Raw genomic sequence first — 20,881 nt, forward strand, 5'->3', positions numbered from 1 at the left:
TTCCCATTTTATCTTTACCAAGAGGCCACATCATACACTAGGTCCCAAATTAAAGTGACAGAGCTTAAAGAAGTGTTGCATTGAGTCCCCAGACGGCTCAAAAAAGATGGTAAACATTATGGTCAAGAGACCACAGCCTCAGAGGGGCTGCAGCTGACCAGACAGCCAGGGGCAGACAGTCCAAGTCCTCCTCTCAGCGAGCAGCAAGTCCAGGCTGGGTGGGTGCCACTAACACCCTGTGTAGAGCAGGGAGTCCCCAGGCACTGCCTGGGATCGGGGGGTGGGGTCCAAAGAGGACGAGGGGGCTGGCAGAAGGGAACAGGGAGACAGTTGTATCAGCCAAGGGCTATGTTCCCAGACTACTGACAGAGACAGATGCAAGGCCCCAGCTCGAAGATGGGGATTGGAAGCAGAGAGCAGATCACTCTTATCTAAAAATAGTTCCCTCTCTGGGGCAAGCACAGTTCAAAAAACAGCTACAACCAACGTCTCTCTCTCTCTCTCTCTCTCTCTCACACACACACACACACACATGCCATGTACTTACGATTTGTTATTTTAATCATCACAGCAACCCCAGGAGATAAGTTTTATTACTTTCACTTTACAGATGAAAAATCAGTGCTCAGAAAAATGCATGAATTGCTCCAAGTCACCCAACTAGTAACTGATGGACCAGGAATCTGACCTTGATCTGCTGGACTCCAAGCCCACTGCCTAAACGGCTATGATTGTTTTCAACCTCACAGGTGCTAACAGCAAGCAAGAGATGGAAGCCGGTGACGGAGACATGGTGATGTGAGCACCGTGGTACTTCACTCTGGAAGAGCGCTCCCAGCATGTACATTTCTAAGATGCTGCACAGCCGGCGCTGGGGGATGGCTCACTTTGAGAAAAACCAGTACACACAACTAGCAAGTCTCCAGTTACAGAGAGCACAAAGGGCTATGTGTGGAAGCAGAGCTGGTGCCCGTCACTCAAGACTCCACACTCTTCTGGCCCTCATGCCAGTACACATTTCTACAAATACCACCAACAACTGTTCCCTTGGCACACAGCACACTCAGCAGAAACACTCCACTGATAAAAACGGAGGTGGAGGACATGTTCCAGGACATGGGAATGACGTCTGATGCAGACCTGACCTCTCTTCACACTGGGTTACTTGTGCTAAAAACTACAAGATGTACAAGATGTACTTGGTAGTCCGAGTATGTGTGCTTTGGGATGGGGGTGGAAGGGGAGAGAGAGGTGGAGGTTGTGTTTGGGGATGGGGTGAAGGGGGAGGGAGAAGTGGGAGCTGGGGTTGGGGTGAAGGGGGAAGGGGGAAGGAGAGATGGGGGCTGGGGATGGGGTGAAGGGGGAGGGAGAGATGGAGGTTGGGGATGGGGTGAAGGGGTAAGGGGAAGGTGGGGGTTGGGGATGGGGTAAAGGGATAAGGGAAGGTGGGGGTTGGGGGCACCACACAGAGGCAGGTGTTGAGACTGGAATGACTGACAGGGACTGGAGCTCTGGAGTTTTATTTTTTGACTGTTTCGTTTTTTGTTTTGATTGCTTTATTCTGTTTGGCAAATGCAGAGACGAAAGGGAAGGCATGATCAAAGGCAAAGTAGAGGCACTTAACCTGGAACATATGGGGACTAAAGACAAAGGCAGCTGGAGCCAGGCAGGCGTGTGAGGAGGGTGAGGTGGGTGAGCAGGGTGGTGCCAGGTCCCAGATCAGGCAGCAAGTGGCAGAGGAGGTGGGCAGCGGGGTGTCAGGTCAGGGCTGGAACACAGGAAGTTTGCAGGTGAGGCACCACATAGTACCAGGCCCCAGGGGACAACCAGGGACCTGACCCAAAGGCTCCACTCTCCCCAGTAAAAGGCAGTTCTTTCTAATGACAGAGCGCTGGGTGGGAAAGGCAAATGCTTTATAGAGCCCAGCGGCTGGGGTCCAAACCCTGGCTCCTCCACTCTCCCCGGGGGCATTCTGGGCAAGCTGCTTAACACCCATGAGCCTCCGCGTGGCTTGACAAAATTTAAGGTAAACGACTCCTCTCACAGAGGCCGAGGGGAAGGATGAGATCACGTCTGCGAAGCGTCCAGCACCCAGGAGGTGGCAAAGCAAACGCTCTGAGGCCTGGGGCTTCGACAGCTAACATCATCTCAGTGATGCTAGGAAACTTGGCTCAGCCTCAGTTTTTTCTATCAATAGAGTAAAATGCTCCTCATAAAGAGAATTAGAATGTTTTATGAGTATGACTCTGTAGACAGACAGTTAACAAAATGTTTCAAAATAAAGAAAACAAAGATCAATGAATCTGTCCACTAAGATAGAAATACCAGTCTTCTAACACTAGGCACGAATTCAGCCATAAAGCCCCAATCATTCTGTGTTTTAAAACGGCTTGTTAATCTGGGATAACGCAGCATGCGGAGAGCTAAAAAGGTGTCAGCAACGTTCTACTTTTGAAGTTGAATAGTGGGTACACGGGAATTTTTAGTCTACTTTATTAAGGTACAACTTATACACAACAAAATGCACCCGTTTTAAGCATCGAGTTGGACGAGTTAGGACAAATGCATGTTTCCCTGTGCATTCACCGTCACATCAAGACACAGGCCGTTCCCAACATCCCGGACAATTGCCTCCCGACCCCGGCCCCGGCTTCCCGTCTGCTCTCTGTCCCTATGACTGTTTTACTACCATCATTTAAACCATGCTTACATTTGGTATAGACTCCTTTCTATAGATGCCATATTTCATAATTTTCAAATGAGTGCTGTATTTTGCCCACTAAAATTAACAACAAATGCCAAAGACCTTCCTGTGAGGGCTTCTTGCTGTGAAAGTTGAGAAGAGAAACCAGCCACGCCCTGTCATTCCTTTAAAGGACAGAAGACTGGGCAGCTGACAGAGATGAGCAGGATAAACTGCTGGGATCCTAGACCCAATCTGACGCTAAGTGGCCGGGGGGCCGAGGCAAGTCATTTCACTTGTCTCCATTTCAGTTTATTCTTAAAACATAGTGTCTGTGGTCCCAGGAGTAGAGGGACCATATAACTTACAAATCAGGATGTGTTCAATGAAGGTACTATTATTCATCAGACCAGGGCAAGAGGTATAAACCAGACTGTCCCCAGCAAACCTGGACTTAGGTTGACACTACTTAGGAGCATCTTAGAAGAGCACCTATTGTGATGTCCAATGTGACCTAATGTGCTTGTGAAAAATGAAAGACTGAGGAATAGAATTACACAAAGTGGTATATTTGAAAGCTGAATTCTTTCACCCACAGATAATGGGGCTCCCAATGTTCGTAGCAGCACTATTTGCAATAACCCAAGACATGGAAGCAGCCTGAGATGACTGGATAAAGAAGATGTGATATATAAATCTATAATGGAATACTACTCAGCCATAAAAAAGAAGGAAATCTTGCCATATGCACCAGCATGGATAGACTTGGAGGGCATTATGCTAAGTGAAATAAGTCATACAGAGAAAGACAAATAAATACTATATGATATCACTTATATGTAGAATCTACCAAATACAACAAACAAGTGAATAAAACAAAAAAGAAGCAGAGTCACAGATATAAAGAATAAACTAGTGCTTACCAGTGGGGAGACAAAAGGCCCATACAGGAGTAGGGGCAAAAAAGGATTATTATGGAATTATATGAAAGTCTGTGGGTGTGAAACTTCTGAAAATTGTAAAGCACTATAGAATTTAAAGAATCTTTCATTCAATTAAAAAAAGACAGTGATGGAGCGCATCCAACCCAATCTACCACATAGTATGAAGAGATTAGAAACAAGGCTGCCTGGCTGACAGCTGAGAGGAGGGTTCCGAGACACTGAGACACTGAGAGCGTACACACTGACACCATGGAGGGACTTCAGAAAGACTCAGGAGGCCTGACTGTGAGAGCACTTAGCTGGGCTTCCTGTCTTTGTCACTCACTCCCTAAGAGGCACATATTAAGGGCTCTGTCAGGGCACATTACCTCGGGACTCCCACTGTGCAAATTTCATATGGAGATACCAAGTCTTCATTAACACACAGATTCCAAGGGCTATGGGGGTGGGGGGAGGGGAGCAATAGCAAGTCTTCACAGCTGCTAACTGAATTTCATAAAACAGATCAGACTTTGGCACATGAACACTCATAAAGTTATGGTATGACACCCTTTAAGGTACTGCACAGACACAAGAAAGCATTAATTGCAAATATTCGAACAAACCACAGCTAAGAGTTTATTACAAGACTATAGCCACTGGAAAGGCTGGTACAACTAAAATTAACTCTGATTTATCCAGGTTTTCTAAAGACCAGGAGAAAACACATAATTGCCTTAAATTGCACACAGAGACTATCATCCTCACCTCCAAGGGAACTGCACAAAGAGAGATCTATTTGCCTTCAATTGCACAGATTCCTTTGAATTAGATCAATTTGCATAAACACAAAAAATTATGGCCATTTCACCATAAACCATGCTGCCATTTTAGCCAAAAGGGGCTGCCGTGCTATTTCATTTATAAGATTGTAAAAGCAACTAATTCATCTATTGCAGGATCTTCATTACAAAATAAAACGCATTTTGAGACATCAACTCAATGATTATTACTTAATAAAACAACCCTGAGAATCCAGGCATGTGTATTACACACAGAATGTTCTAGAAAGTAAATTACTTGGTCACTCACCCAATGGCTATTCATTCATCTCTCAATGGAGGGGATAAAAATCAAGTAAAATTTTAAATAGGCAGTTCAATTAAGTTACATGTTATAAAGGCTAAAAAAATCTTATACCAAAACTAAAAACCTGAATGTGCATTTGAATTTTTAAATAATAGACATCTTGGAGAAATTTTTAAACTAATAATTGTTGATTGCTGGAAAGCACAGTTCTTAGAAATGAAGCTGGTACCTGGCCACAAGAAACAGGTGAGGATTAGGACTAGGACACCCCAGGCATCATCTGGACCCCTGTAATCCACTCTCAACTAATGGGAGAAATTACTTTAGTATGAAATCCAGTTCCTCAGTCTCTGAGTCACCCCAAGGACTGCCTGTCAAAATGCTCTGGGCTTGATTCTTGTTGCAAAATCTCCTCTGGTCCATCCCTCCAGCTCTAAATAAGCAGTAAGGCTACAATGGAGCCCAGTGTTGGGGAAGAAAACTTAATTCCCTTTTCCTTTTTAGGTTCTTTGGCTGGCCTAATAATTAAATGCATGTGAGATGATTAACAGAAGAAAAAGTCTAATTTCCTACATACAAGAGCTCATAAATATATGATACTGAAAGAAGTGACCAAAGCAGACAGATTTCACATCTTTTAGACAAAGAAACAATGAATTTGTGAAGAGCCGACGAGACAAAGGGGTTTGGGCTTGGGGTAGTAAAAGAGTTAAGGATTAAAGTTTGTTCATACAGCCTTCTCCGCCCAGAATTCCCTATCTCTGGTGATAAGGATGCCTTCTCCCCCTCAGGTAGAAGAGTACCTTTCACCTGGGAGATTTATTTCCTGCTTCCTGGGAGACAAAGGAGGGTCAGAGCGTCCTTGGACTGGCTGTTTCTTAAGTAATTTAATTCAAAATAATCAATATGCCAAAGTGGCATATTCTGCTCTGCTTCAATGGCAAGACACTTAAGCACTTCTTCAAACCTGAGCTCTGATTCCAATGTTAGCTCTGGCTTTACTGGCTCTAAAACATACTTGGACTGCTTAACAATGTTTTCTCCTCAGCTCCAAGGATGCTATCTACCTTGCAAGGTGGCGGTGAGGACTGACCGAGGAAACACCCTGAAGGACCCTGGACCCAGAACCTATCCCCCTTTCCATTCCCTTATCAGTAACATCAGGGTGATACTGAACCATCAGGCTTTCGATGAAAGAACTTCTGACCAAAGTTCAAAACAAATGCTGGATGCCAGGAAAACAGCGACTAAAGAAGAGAGACGCTTATATCTACATATTTATCCTTTAACCTCTGCCTCCTCGTAGACGTGTTCTAGCTTCTTAGAGAGGAAGTATCTGCTATACATCTGCAGAGCAGTTGACAAGAAGATAAAAAAAGATTCCACAAATTGTTTTTTGCCAAGAGCATCCAAAGGTGATCGATTTATTTATTTTCATCTGGACAAGCTTTTAAAATCCACGGCAGGACTCTTGCAGAGGAGAGATTGCCCCAAGCCGTCCTCTGAGGCCCCACCCTCATTCCTAACCCCTCCATCATCCCAGCAACATTCGCCCCAGAATTCGCTCCCTATTCTCCACTGGGAGAAGCCTGAATTCACTCTTCCCCAACAGCCTTGTCCCCTCAGGATTTCTTGGTCCTGGTAAAGTCAAATTAAACCTCTGAACACTACTACACTGATGAATGAATGGAAATTACAGGAGAACTCAGAAGATACAGTCCTGGCTCAACCACTTACTAGCCTGTAATGCAGGGAAAACCATTTCACCATCTAGTCTGGGTTTCCTCACATGTAATTTAGCTCTGAGTATCTACAGCCAGAAAACTTAATACCACCTACTCTACCACCGTCCAAAGACTGTCAGAATATAAATGATGCTCACCCACACCAAAAGCATGTGTACTGGCACTTTCTAGGTATCAAGGTCATTTTATGAATGTCACAGTATTTCTAGGAATTAAGTCTTTTTCTGCCTTATAAGACTGACTCTCTTTTCTAAAGATAACTGACTATAATAATAATAATGGCAAATAACAATGCCGGGCACTGACTTCAGCACTTTACACAAATATTCATTCATTTCCTCCTCACAAGAGTTCTATGATTATCACCCCTCATTTCATGATGAGGACGGGGAGGCGCAGGGAGGTTAAGTACCAGCCATGTCCCGGTGAAATCAGGACTGAGACCCAGCCCCGTGTGCTCCCACCCACCACACCGATAATAAGCTGACACCTTCTCATTACTTATTTCACCAAGAAAAACTATGAGCCCGACACCATGGGAATCTAGGAAGGCGAGGGACATTTATGGGTCAACCACCCGGTGCCGCCCGAACTCTGCTCTGGGCACTGTCTCTCACCTCGTCACCCAACCTCGAGGGGGAAAGAGCATTTTTACTATTAAATTACGAACGTGAAGTTCAGAGTTCAGAAAGACTCAGTAATTTGCTTCAAACAACTAGGTAGGGAGGTGTATCAGTCCCTGCCAGTCTCCCTCAGGAGGCATCTCCTGAGCCAGCTCCTCCCCGGGTCCCAGAGCCGACTCCCCAACTTCAGCCAACCCTTGGTCCCCACACCACAGTGTGCTGGACCCACCGATCAAGAGGCCTGGAAGGGAGGGGCACTTTCTGACTTTAGGGCAGAAAGGCTGAAGGGGAGAGAGTTATCCCCAAGAGGCAGGAGCTTCGCAGCCTGATGCCACGACCCCCAGATTCAGAATCCCATGTCAGAACGGAAGCTGCGTTCCCCCAAACACACCCCTTAACACAAAGGCCCACCTCTGCTTGCAGGAGAACCAGACCACCACGTACTGCTTTATTTCCACAGGAACACATAGTCCAAGTTCTGAGACAGGTGGCTGTCTGTGAGTCTGGGTGGGGCCGCCCAACAAGCCTTATAGTATTTGAGACCCAGTTTTCATGGAGCCCACACATGTCCTCCAAACCACACACAGTAAAATACTGAGCTGACACATTTAATCTGTAACCACTCTTAGTATTCTTTCTTATTCTCCCCAGCTTTGGACCACATGCTATTAAAGGTTTCCCAGTACTTTTTCATTTAGGGAACTTTCTCATGGCTGGTCTGGGTGGGGCTGATCTGAGAACTCTCTGGCGGGAGGGAGGCCTTCCATTCATCCAAGATGGCCTCCTGGCTCCATGGAAACAGCCCTCCGCTGGGAGGAGCCCACCCTCCTCTGTGTGACCTTGGTCAAATGGCTTAAGCTCTCTGAGCTTCAGTGTCCTCAGCTATTAAATGAGGGAGAGATGTGAATGGGTGGTTTCCAGAGATCTCAAATCCCTCTACAGGCTACAATGGTCACGAAAGGCATTTCAGAGGCAGATGAATTTCAACCAGATACAGGAGGTTGGGTGGTACCTAGACAACAGCTGAAGGAGTTACGAGTTATGAGCTCCTGCTACAGATAGAACAGAACACTTAGCAAGAATTAAATGAAGTCATGCATATGTGACATACACTTAATACATATATTTACATATAAAGCACTTGGAGCAGTGCCTGGCTCAGAAAAATCACTTGCTAACGTTATCTATTGTTGTTATAATCATTGTCCTCACCACTCTACTAAGTATGCATTGTTCCCATTTTACAGGTGGCATCAGTTTACAGGAACTGATAGTCAGGGTTTTAAGTGATTTGGTCAGAGTGACAGTTTATAATGACAAAGCCAAGATTTGGACCCAGGTCTTTGGGGCTCAAGAGAGCTGATTTTTAACCTCTAAGCTACACAAGAGGGAAGAAAGTCCCTCTGGCTAAGTGCTGGAAGGATTTAGCTGGAAATGACACTAGCTGATGAGAACACTATTCATGGATAGTACTTAAAAATATGTTATTTCTTTAATCCTTACACAATTCTGGAAAGTATGTAGGTGGGACAGTATCTCTATTTTTTTTAACCATCCACAGCTCCTACACATGATAGGTTCTCAAAAACTATTTACTTTTACTTTACTTGTCAATTTCAAGCAATATTTAACATCATAAAACCCCCACCCATCCCCTTCAGAAGTCATGACAACTCACTTGACCTTTGGCTGCAACTCGGCTTATCAAACACTTGCAAATGTTGAAGAAAGCAATAATTGTTGAGAAAGAATAACTCTAGGGACCCACCAACCACCAGAAAGAAAATTCTAAATTTGGGAGAGAGGGTGGGCTGGAGGGGGGCCCACACAAGCCAGAGTCACCCACTCTTAAGCATGAATGGGCCCCTTCCCCTTTGCACAGCACACTCCTGTGCTCGTAGCATTTATTGAAGGTCTGCCTCAGGCCCAGGCAGATCCATGTGGCTTTGTGCTGGACCTTGGGGATGGGCTAGTGAACAAGAAAGGCTTGGTCCGGGCCTCGTGGAAGGGCAGCCTTGCAGAGGCACAAAGTCACTTTACTCAGGCTGAGGGAGGGGCTGTAGTCAGCTACCAGCCACACCGGGGGTGAATGCGTGCTGGGCTGAATTACATCCCCCTAAATTCAGGCAGTAAAGCCCTAGCCCCCAGCCCCTCAGAATGTGATTTATTTGGAGACTGGGCCTTTAAAAGTGCTAAATGAGCTCTTATGGATGGACCCTAATTCAACGAGACTGGTATCTTTACAAAAAAATGAAATCTGCACCCACAAAAAGACCCCAAGGATGCTGGCACACAGAGGAAAGGCCATATGAACACACTGGGAAAAGGCGGCCGTCTACAAAAGCCAAGGAGAGATGCTTCGGGAGAAACCAGCCTTGCTGACACCTTGACTCTGCACTCTCAGCCTCCAGAACTGCGAGAACATAGTAGAATTTCTGTTGTTTAAGGCCCCGAGTCTGTGACGTTTTGTTATGGCAACCTGAGCCAACTAATACAGTGGGTGATGCTGAGAAGTAAAAAGATGCCGTGTGGGTAAAAAATAAGGTCAGCACCAAAAACAATGGCAGCAGATTGGCAGACCATGCACAGGTAGGGGACAGCACCACCACAGATCCGAGATGATGGATTCAAAGTGTAGGGACTAAGAGAGGGCAGTGAGACTATTTACCATAGCCAAGATGTGGAAGCAACCTAAATGTCCAGATGACTGGATAAAGAAGTTGTGGTTAAGTTTATACACTGGAATATTACTCAGCCACGAACAAGAATAAAAATGGCATCTGCAGAAACATGGATGGACCTGGAAATTGCCATACTAAGTGAAGTCAGTCAGACAGAGAAAGGAAAATACTATATGATATCACTTACATGTGAAATCTAAAAAAAAAAAGACACAAATGAATTGATTTAGAAAACAGACTCACAGACATGGACAACAAACTTATGGTTATCGGGGGGAAGTGGGGGTGAAGGGATAAATTGGGAGTTTGGGATTTGCAGATACTACTATATATAAAATAGATAAACAACAAAGTCCTACTGTATAGCACAGGGAACTATATTCAATACCTTGTAATAGCCTATAATGAAAAAGAATATGAAAAGGAATATAATATCCGTAACTGAATCAATATGCTATACACCAGAAATTAACACAACATTGTAAACCGACTATACTTCAATTTAAAAAAGAGAGAGAAGACTGTGAGTAGGAAACAGGAGACAGAACAGTGCACTGATGTTAGTCTAACACTTTCTGCGACAGGCATGGAGGGTATGGATGAAAATAAGGAAAAACCCTGCCTAGCCAGACCTCACAGGCCAGCAGAGAAAAAGCTTACACACAGGGAAAGTACCAAAGAGGAAGGCAATAATTAACAAAAAATGCCATGAGGAAATAAGGCGCAAGTATCTCAAGGCTATGCCTGCTTCGATGCTCAGATCTACAAGGAAGGGCAGGCGGGGAGGCTGTGTGTCTTGAGCAGGCCCGGGACTGGGTGAAATGGGAATGGGGTTAAATAGACTCTTCCAGGGCAGGGAGGAGGGCGAAGGGAGGGAAATGACCTGGAAAAACAAAATGAAGGCAATCTAAAGGAAGGCCAGGTCAGGCAGTCTGCGGGTGATGCTATCTTTGAACTTGTCACTGTCGCCTGCAGAGAAAAAGTGCATCAAATCAGAGCGAAGCTGACGGAACCAGGTCAGATGTATTGAGGCGACTCGTAACACTGTACGGCTCAGCATCAAACAACAGGAAAGAACATTAGAGGAACACACTGGGAAGCAAAACTCCGCAGCCTGCACCGCAGGGGTCAGCTGTCAAAAGCTGAGGCCACAGGAGAAGCCGGAGGATTAAGAAAATTAAGATGAGGCCTCTCTCTGCCCATCTGGGGAGAATACAGAAGGGGAAATTCAAGACTCACTGAGCCGCTGGAGGGCTCCAGGCTCTGTTTCGAGTCACGTGGTCTTAGGGCCCCCTCCAGCAAAGAGACTCAGGAAACATAGCAGAAGGAAGAAAGCCGCGAGTACCAAGGAAGATTCCAAAACTGTACAGCTTGACCCCGGTGACTTCAAACATCCCGGAAGAGTCTCAGGTACCATGAGTTAAGTCAGCTCTTTATCAACCTCCTATTAACACAGAAGCAATCATTTTTCACCAAGCAAGAAAAAACTGTTATGCAGATCAAACACTGTTCCTCTCTATTTCTCCCCCCACCCAATGTTCGTCCTTGTACGGCCAGTAAAGAAGGATATAAATGGGGAAAAGTCTGAACATACACAGAAACTCAACGATAAAGGCATTCCCTTCCACCGCATTGCTGGAGTGAGCGAGAGAAGCCAAATTCTCACAGTTCCTCAACTTTCTGTTCATGTAAACAATCTCGCTTGATTTTTTGAATTACTCTGTGGGAACAGATGGTGTCCAAATGTATGACTTCTTACTACAGAATATGGAAGCAATACTACTGAATTCTTAAATTAAGATGAAGAAAACACAGACGTGCTTCAAGCTTGCGTCTGTATTGGCAGAACTCGCTTTCCTGAACTAAGGCTTACATGGAATCCTGCCTTTTTTCTTTTCTTTCTCACTTCTTTCTTTCTTTCTTTCCTTCCTTCTTTTTTTTTTCTCCTCTTTCTTTCCTCTTCCTTTTCAGTTAAACAATTCACATCCCCCACACAAAAACTTAACTGAAATAGCATAACAACTGTAAATTCTGGGGCAAAAAACTTTTATGCCACCAAAAAAAAAAAATGGTAGCAATAACAGAAGCCTCTAGATTTCCTCTAAGTTATATATAAATAAATACAGGCTTCAGAGAAGTAAATATAATTGGGTTTTGGGTCATACATCCTTAAGACTTTCATGATAGACTATAATTCTATATTTGAAATAAACACTACAGTTAACACCAAATTATCTTAATTCCAACAAGTGACACAATCATTGAAAGGGTTCATAAACGGTGACCTTGGTGGGAATACCAGATCTAAGCCCAGGCCAGTTTCCCCGGATGTTTCTCTAAGGCAGAAGTCTAATTCTCCAAAAAGCTAAACCAAACCTGGAAAGTAGAATCACAAACAGGTTTTTTGTGTGTGTGTGAGGCACAAACAAAAGTTCAAGCCATGTGGCCTGACAGAGACACCTTGAGTAAAGTTCATAGCACTTCTGCCATTTAAATTGCCAAGCTTCTGAAAAAGCATAGCCAATACAGCCAATACAGATGACTTTGGCTGGGTAAGAGAAACCTAAACTTAAGAAGTTTTTATACCTATCTCTATCGATATAAATTTACATGCAAATGAAAATTCTGGTGCAAAAAACCTCATACAGTAAAAAAATTATCGGAATAACAAATGCCTCTAGACTTCCTATAAATTATACATAAATAAAGGTATCAGATATGTAAATATAGTTGGGTTTTCTTTTCTGCTTAAGCAATTCACATCTAAAAATTTACACAGAGATACAGGTATACCTATAAATACAGATATATAGATATACCCATAGATATAGGAAAAGGGGAAAAATAGAAAAGTACACAGAAAAGAAGGAAACAACTTATGTTTAAATAAGTAATGATGAAGTTGAGTAACAGGATAGAAAAAGCTTTGGTCACACCAGCAGGACAGCGCGAGCAAAAGGAAATTGACCTCTGCACTGATCAACACCGACATGGATTTCAAGACCTTTTAAATGCTTCCACCAAACACATGGATCAATGGACCCAGAGATTATCACATTAAGTGAAGTAAATCAGACAAAGACACGGGAGAAGGGTGGGAAGGGACAGAACGGGAGTTTGAAATTTGTAGATACTGACAGGTATATATAGAATAGATAAACAGGTTTGTACTGTATAGCACAGGGAAATATATACAAGATCTTGTGGTAGCTCACGGTGAGACAGAATGTGAGAATGAATATATGGGTATTCGTGTATGACTGAAAAATTGTGCTCTACACTGGAAATTGACAAAGCATTGTAAACTGACTATAACTCAGTAAAAAAAAAAGACAAAGATTAAAAATTTTTTTTTAAAAATGCTTCCACCAAACAATTGCTAAACCACAGCATGAAACATTCAAGTTTGCCACAGAACACCTCCCAAAAAATTCTTAGTCAATACTTTTATAAAAAAATTTAAAAAGTGGGGTGTGCCCAACTTTTACCTAATAACATATGCTCAACAAAAATCTGATAAGATGTTGCAAGGACTGACAAACTGTCCAGCGGAATCCTTTCCATGATGCAGGTCAAACCTCGGGCTGACCTTTATAAACTGGCACAGATCAAAAATTCCCAGAGGCTTTGTGGCCTATGGTTATCTGCTATTATTCTGGAAACATAAATAACGTGTTCCTGTCTTTATAATAAAGAGCATCCTATAATGCAAGCAATGAGAATAGAAGTTTGTTCTGTGGAGATCATTTCTGTCACACACAGAAATGTGGAAAAGCACATCTGGACATGGTTCAGAGCCACCATATATACAGAGTCTTAGCAGTTCTAACATCTTTTACTATTAGAAATCCTCGACACCTTAACAAGGAAGAAACTGGTCAACAAGAAAAAATAATAATAATAGGAAGGAAAAGGGTATGACTTATTGTTTATGAACAGAGGAGTAGTTAGAATACATGTAATGAATAGACATTTAAATGGCAGCGACTATCACAATAAACGATCATTACAACAATCATTAATAAATGTAATTCAACGGCAGCAACATAATTTGAAACTAGACAGAACTATAAAAGAACATATGTTCTAAGAAAGCACATGTGATTTCAAGTCTCATTATATTTGCAAAGAAAAGTCTTTAGAACCGAAATTACGGAATTGTCTTTGAGAACAAATAGATTTCGTCAAGTCCTATGCACATCCCAATGCCTAAAGAGTGCTAATATCCCAAGCACTCAGCTGATGGAGGATTAGGATGGTGTTGGGACGCAGGAAGTCAGGCTTCAGCAGATAAGCCTGCCTGCAAATCTCAGAGAAGACTCTTTGCATCTGTGAACATTTGAGAGAGGTAACTCAGACCAACTAGGGCATTAGTCCCACAGGCTGACCTATCGCAAACCTCAACCATCCCCAGTATCCTCAAAGAGCCCTAAGAGTCCTATGCTCTGTTACCCCATCACATGGCGACAGCGGGGCGGGAGGATATGACTAGGGCACAGGCTCAAGTGGCCTCTCTTCCTGTTTTATTCACAGCAGATCTTAGGCTGTCAGGCTCCCACTCCACACATTCAAGCCATCTTTCCAACCGCAGAATGTTCATGGGCATTCCCATCCAAAACCTTAGCCACCCTACAAAACCTGACCCAAATTCCACCTCTGCTATAAAAGTCTTTCCTAATCACTTCAACTGAAATGGACTTTTCCTCTGAATTTTGCAGACAATATCTATCTATGCTATTGGCATCTCACCTTGACCTGCCTTGAGGCTCCCGTGTCTTCCTGGACCTGTCACTTCGTGTCTCACGCACGCCTGTCTTGGCTTACATTTTGCATTTCCTACAACAGCCCGCATTGGCACATACAGGACCGCGATGAGTATTTTTCCTGCTGCATTTCTATATTCCTGCCCGGGCAAGCCCTTTACTTCCCAGATAACCTTTCCTGCTTCCAGCCACCTTGAAAAGATACTGGCAATGACACACTCCGCCCTCTCCTTAATGAGACCTACTTTCAACACTGTTCCGCACACCAAATCCAAGGGCTTCCTTTTTATATTCTAGGACCTCCTGCAAATAGTCTGAGACAGACTCGTTCTTCTTCTTACTCCTCTTTGCAATCTGCTTTGTTTCAGTCATACAAACACCCTTTTGAACTTCTTTATCCCCAAATGACGGTACTTTATAAATCAGCACAAGAGGGGAAAAAAAAAAAAGACTGCTTTCCTGATGCACATATTTGTGTTCATCTTTGTATCCGGCCCCAATTTTACACTTCAGTTACTATTTATTACTAGTCATCAGATAGTGCAACAATGCTGTAACTCTTCCTACTCATCCTGCAAAATCTACTTCTTCATTTATCTGCCTACTCCACTCCCCCGAAAGAAAATGAAAACTCCATTAAGAAGGGGTACAGGGATTCTCTGCTGGTCACAGCTGTACCCCCAGTGCCAAGAACAGTGCCTGGCACTTGGCAGTGCTTGGCAGGTACCTGCGGAATGAATGTTGGCTGAATGAATCTCCAGACAGCCTCCTCTTCCCTGTTTAATAGGAATATGGGCAAAAACATGCACGCTCTAGTGAAACCATCAGGGTCCAGTGCCTGGTTCACCCTCTAGGAAGGGAGATGACCTTGAGCATCTATTACTTGACTCTTCCCGACCATCTATGAGGATATGAAGAGGCCTCAGCGAGGACTGGGCGGGAAAATGCAGATAAAGTACTCGGAACCCAGCAAGGAGCACACACCCAGTGCTAATCGTGGCTCTTTCATCTCGGCTTCTCCCACTCAGCCCGTGTCACTGTGCCAGCACACCTGCGTGGAGCAGCCTTTCTCTCCCCTTCTCCCCTGCAAAAAGACTAGACCCTGACACCAAACTATTTTGACTCAAATACGAGTAAACCAGTAGGCTCAAAGTGAAGGGGAGGGCCTCAAAGGTAATTTTTCCCTATGAAAAATGTGTATGCACTAGATTGACAGAGCTTAGACATCTACTGAGTGGCCCAGGGCCTCTGTATTTCTGTATTTACATCTTGGTTTTCAGCTCAGTTCAGATAAACTACGCTGCCCAAGAGTGCACTTCTGCTTTAGGCGGCGGCCATAAGAGTTATTTTTACAAGGCCTAAACCAAATGGCCTGTGTTATACAACTGCACAGTGAGAAGCAGCTTTCTGTGTCACTCCCTGTCTTACAAAATTTATGAAAAAGTCCACTTTACATCTTAGGTCTTTAAGGATCTCCAGTGCCCTTCTGATTTGAAGAGATGTTCTGTAAACTAATATTAACCCAGGAGAAACGACCATCTTTGTTGTATATGTTATTACTCATACTCTCTGCTCTACTAGAACTCTTTATACGCAGGAAATGTCAACACTGTGCAAACTGGACATAATTTTAACTCTTGCTTTATATTGAGTTTTGCTCTTCCAAATAAGGAACTGTGCTCAATAAATACTTCTTTAGAACAAAGGGCAGAATGCATTGGGTTTACACTCAGCTTTGACCTGAGGCAAAGATGTTTTACAAAAGCAATTCTTTAACATATTGGCGTACTGAAACTTCATTCAGGAAAAATAACTGGCTGTACTGAATACTCTTTATCAGGGTTGTCCTAACGTTCTACAAACTTTCATGCCATTCCCCCTCCCATAATTAAATTGCCTTTTTGACAGGTTAACCTTAAGTCTACACGTTTTCACCAGTTAGAATTTTCTGAGTGTCAGACATATGCAAGTGAGGTTCGCAACTACAAACTTGCAGAATTCCCAACCAAAGCTCGCCATAAACAAGCAAGACAGGAGAACAGGAATCTTTTTAAAGCATTGCCACACATGCCCCCCATGGTAAGGTCTTAACTGAAAGAGGTGGTCTCTGCTTTTCAAAGCACCCGTCTTCTCAAAGAAATGCCAGCAAAGCAGACACATCAAGTTCACTCATCTTTGGAAAGAAACGTCAGCATAACTGAAGCAGAGCAAAAAAATAATAATAACTGAAGCAGAGGAACAACTGTGAACGCACATCCCGGCCAATGTACAAACACATACTACTATTGGTCATGCCAGCTCCATTTTTGCAGTCATGTCCAACCCTCCCATAGCTCATGGCTCTATGGCAAAAGGGAAGAACTTAACAATGGAATTTTTTTAAGTTAATGATTCAAGCCATTCTTGGAATAACTTTAGTTGAGAAAATGCAACTAAGAGGTCCTATCAAGAGACTCCCCAGCTGTTGACAGCTCAGCTCTGGAAATTCCCTCCTTTTTGCCCATTCCTGACTACCCCTGAATCCAAATTACAAAGTTTAATGACCCTGAAGAGCCCTTTTGCCTCTGGTGAACTCAGAGATCTGTCAAAATGTTCATTAGGACTCTTAGTAAATGAGTATTGAATTAAGGGGGAGGAGCACAGGAGACCTAGCTCCAAAAGGCAACTGTTTGCTCCCTCCCCCACCCCTCTTCCCGCAGGAGATCTGGAGCTGACAGTCAAGCCATCCAGGATCCAAGGGGTCTGACACTCGGCTGGTAATGTGATGACAGCCTGGAGGTCTTGGCGGTGGTTCCAAAATGGGGCGCCCATTGCTCTGGGAAATGCAGGGCGCTTGCCAAGATACAAACCTTCCCCCAAGGAGCTGAAACCGGACGGTCGGGAACCGAGTCAGTTCCGTAGGGATCCCAAGGCCCGAATCGCGTTCCACCACCCTCCTTCCTGTTTATAGATCCCGCTCCAGTAACTCCAGCTACCAAAGTGAAAGCAGACGTCTCAGAAATATGTCAACACATGACATAACTTGAAAACGCTGTATGCTCTTTGGCGCGAGTTACAACTTGTCGGGCTCATAGAGGAAAACCGGCTCATTGTAATTACTCTTCAAAAAAATATGCCATGCCGTTCCTTCCAGGGCCCCCGCAAAGATCGGGTTACTGAGAACTAGGTGGCCTCGATGGTTGGAACCAAAAGGCGTGGGCGGTTAGCTAGAGGCTAGGAACCAGGGAGACCGCCTTGCAAAGCGGCTGCGATTCGGGTTCGCGACCATCAGAACGGCTCCTTCCTCGCACAGGCGCAGGAAGAGGAAACCTCGGCACCTCCTCGCAGTCGGCACCAAGTTGTCGGATCGGTCGGAGATGTCGCCGAGGGGGCCTCGCGGCACCGCGCTGATGCCCACGGGTCGGCGGAGGGCGCGCCACCTTTGTCTGGGTTTACCCAGCAGGGCCTCGACGCAAAGAGGGCTTGCCCGGGCCGGAGGCGCAGACGCGGCGCCCGGGTCCCCAGCCCCCGCGCGGGGCCCAGGAAGCGGCTGTGGCCGCCTGAAACCTCCCGCTTCCACTGCGCGCACGCGGCGCGCCCGCAAGCTCCAGCCCCGCGGTCACTTCCCCGGCGCGGCCGCCGCGGGCTAGGGAGCCGGAGACACGCGCACTCGCGGGCGCAGCGGCCGGCACACCCCAGCTCTCCAGGCGCCGCAAGGCCGGACCGCCCACGCGGGTCCCTTACTCGGGAGAGCACAGGCCGCTGGACCCCCAGCGAGGCCAGATCTCTGACTGGCCACCGCGTCGGTGAAGGCATGACAGACCGACAGTTACCCATACCCACTGCCCGCCCTCAGCCCTCTCTCACCTGCCTGCACCGTGTCCGAGAGGTCGTGCGCGGGGGCCGCGGTCCTGGGAAATTCCTTCAGTTTCCTGGCACTGAGGTTCAGACCCCCGGAGTTGGCCGCTTCCTCCAGCGCGCGCTCCAGCCCCCTGTTCAAGGGCAGGTTGAAGCCCCCGCTGCCGCCGCCGCCACCACCGCCTCCTCCGGCCCCGCCGCTGGCTCCAGTTCCTCCGTGGTGCTGATGGTGGTGGGGGGGATGATGATGCGGGTGCAAAGTAGCCACCGACAGGGCAGGGACGAAAGGTTGGGGTTCGCTTCCCGGCGTCGCCATCTTCTCCCGGGCCCCCCCCTACCCCGCCCCGCCGCTCCTGCGGGGGGGTCAGAGCTTTCCCCCAAGAGCGGGAGACGGCGGCCCGGGTCCCTGCAGTTCTCCACCGAAGATGCTGGAACAAGGGGAGGAGGGTGTGGCAGGCGCGTAGAATTGGGGGCAGACGGGGAGGCGGCAGTGGCAGCTCGGTCTCGAAGGTTTCCTGTCCCCGGGAAGCTAAGGACTGCGGCGGCGGCGGCGGCGGCGGCAGCGGCAAGCAGCGCGCATGTGTCTCCTCCCGCCTCTGCTCCCTCCTCTCGGTGGCTCTCCCCTCCTCCGCCGCCTGCTCTCTCCTCCTCCTTCCCCGAGCCGTCAGCCCGGCCCCGAGCCTTCCAACGCCGCCCGCCGCGCTGGCCCGGCTTCCTCGCTGCGCTCCGCCCGGCTATGCCGATACATGGGGGCGCTGGACCTGCACGGGGGTCGCTTTGATTCAGACGCCGAACTCCTCTCTGGGTTTCTTTTTGCTGCCCAGAGGACTTTAGGGGACAAAAGGTTTTAGGGGGTCTAAGAAGTCAATAGATGAGATTTGCAAAACAGTGAAGTTACAGGTGAGAGGTTATCTCAATTCTGCGAATTATTCTGGCTGTTTGACCCAGAATTCCACAAGGGGCAGTTTTTCACTGTGGAGTTAGGCCAACAGACAACCCCTGGCATTTGGGCACCTACAATGAGCCAGACTGGTCTAGGTCGTATACATTAATGATCTTATTAATCCAGAGACCCCATGAGTGGAAAAATTGTTTCCCCCAGTTTACAGAGGAAGTTACGAAACTTGTCTGCGGTCACCGATGCAGTCAGAGGCGGAACTGGATTCAAAAGTAGAAACTTCAGACTGTAGAGTTGCCATCCTAACTGTAAACTCTAGGGCCGGATTCCGCTACAAATAGGAGTGGGGCAGAAGGTTTTCTGAGCGACAGTAGAAAACTACAGGCACAGAAAGGAAGGACTTTCAAAAGGCAGAATAGTTTTTATGGTGGACAGAACCCATTGTCACATGAGGAAGACATGCTGGCTGTGGCCGACTCAGCCCCAGACTGAGTGGTGCTGAAGAGGTTAGAAAATCAGTGACACCCCCCACCCCCCACCCCCGCAGCCCATAACTCAGCCAGAGTTTGAGCCTGCGCACAGGTACCGTCAAGTTGTCTTTGTGCACTTCGTGGCCCTGTGGGGCATGGGGCTGATGTGTCCGCCTGCAAGCAAATTCACGTTCTGCCCAGACCAACGCTGGTACACTGAAGACGGCAAAACGTCTGACACTATAAAGGCAGACCAGCTGGAAGATTGGGACAGTCCACTCCTTTCCGAAGTTTCGGCTCCGACTCTCTGGGGCGTTTATTTTTGCTCTATACCCAAAGCTTGAGCATCCCTATGAACGACTTAGCTAGGGGAAGTAAGGATGCGGGTCAAGTGCAAAAATAATTCAACCTTTGGAACATGGAAGGCGGCTTTTTAAGTGATAATGCAGAGAAGTGATGGCCTGAGCACAAGGCTGGATCTGAAGTATGGCGTGATCTCTGTCACACTGCGCGCATGGTAAGTAGCCCTTGATTTCTACAGGATTCTAGAATGAGACAACATTCTAACCTCGGAGGAGGAGACAAGCGCCACCTGCTGGTATCTTCCCCCCTCAAAACCTCGTCTCTCACCAACTCATTTTCCCCTCTGCCTCCCAGACTTAAAAGCCAGGCTGGAAAATAGTAATAATGATGATGATGAAAATGGAAGTGTACTTATGAATACTAACCTGCCATACCCTTTCTTCACTGGTCTTTCCCCAAAAAGCCAGTGGGAAACAGAGAGACAGAAAAAAATTTCACTTGAAAATCTTCAGCTAAAACCAGGTGGTGGTCAGTGTGATCAGCATGCAGGGTAATGTTGAGGACATCTTCTGAAAGACTGCAAACTTAGTTTGGCCCATGAATTGTAGTGATGCATCCTGTAGAGCATAATTTTTTAAGACCGTGAATTCTTTCTTAGAGGAAATGATGGACTATAAGTTCAGAATTTGCTTTGTAACAAATAATCTGTCCTTATGTTAGGTTGACCTAGTTATTATAGCTTACTTAACCTTCTCCAAATTAGAGGAAGGGACCTATTCATCTTTGTAACTTCCTTCCCATATCCCAGAGTACTTTGCACATAATGAGTGCACAATGAAGATTAGTAATTAAGCATTGCACAACAG

General features: G+C 45.9%; 1 protein-coding gene across 1 annotated transcript in view; it reads right to left on the reverse strand.

Moving 5' to 3' along the window:
• Window positions 1-18,965, reverse strand: part of LRCH1 (leucine rich repeats and calponin homology domain containing 1) — a 170,937-nt gene extending 151,972 nt beyond the window's left edge. Inside the window, exon 1 of the mRNA XM_006209444.4 lies at window positions 18,354-18,965. Within this exon, the coding sequence (XP_006209506.3) occupies window positions 18,354-18,660 (307 nt within the window). The 5' untranslated portion in view covers window positions 18,661-18,965. The remainder of the gene's footprint in view (window positions 1-18,353) is intronic.
• Window positions 18,966-20,881: the final 1,916 nt, after the last annotated feature.

Source organism: Vicugna pacos, chromosome 14 (genome assembly GCF_048564905.1).
Source record: "Vicugna pacos chromosome 14, VicPac4, whole genome shotgun sequence".
Taxonomy (NCBI): domain Eukaryota; kingdom Metazoa; phylum Chordata; class Mammalia; order Artiodactyla; family Camelidae; genus Vicugna; species Vicugna pacos.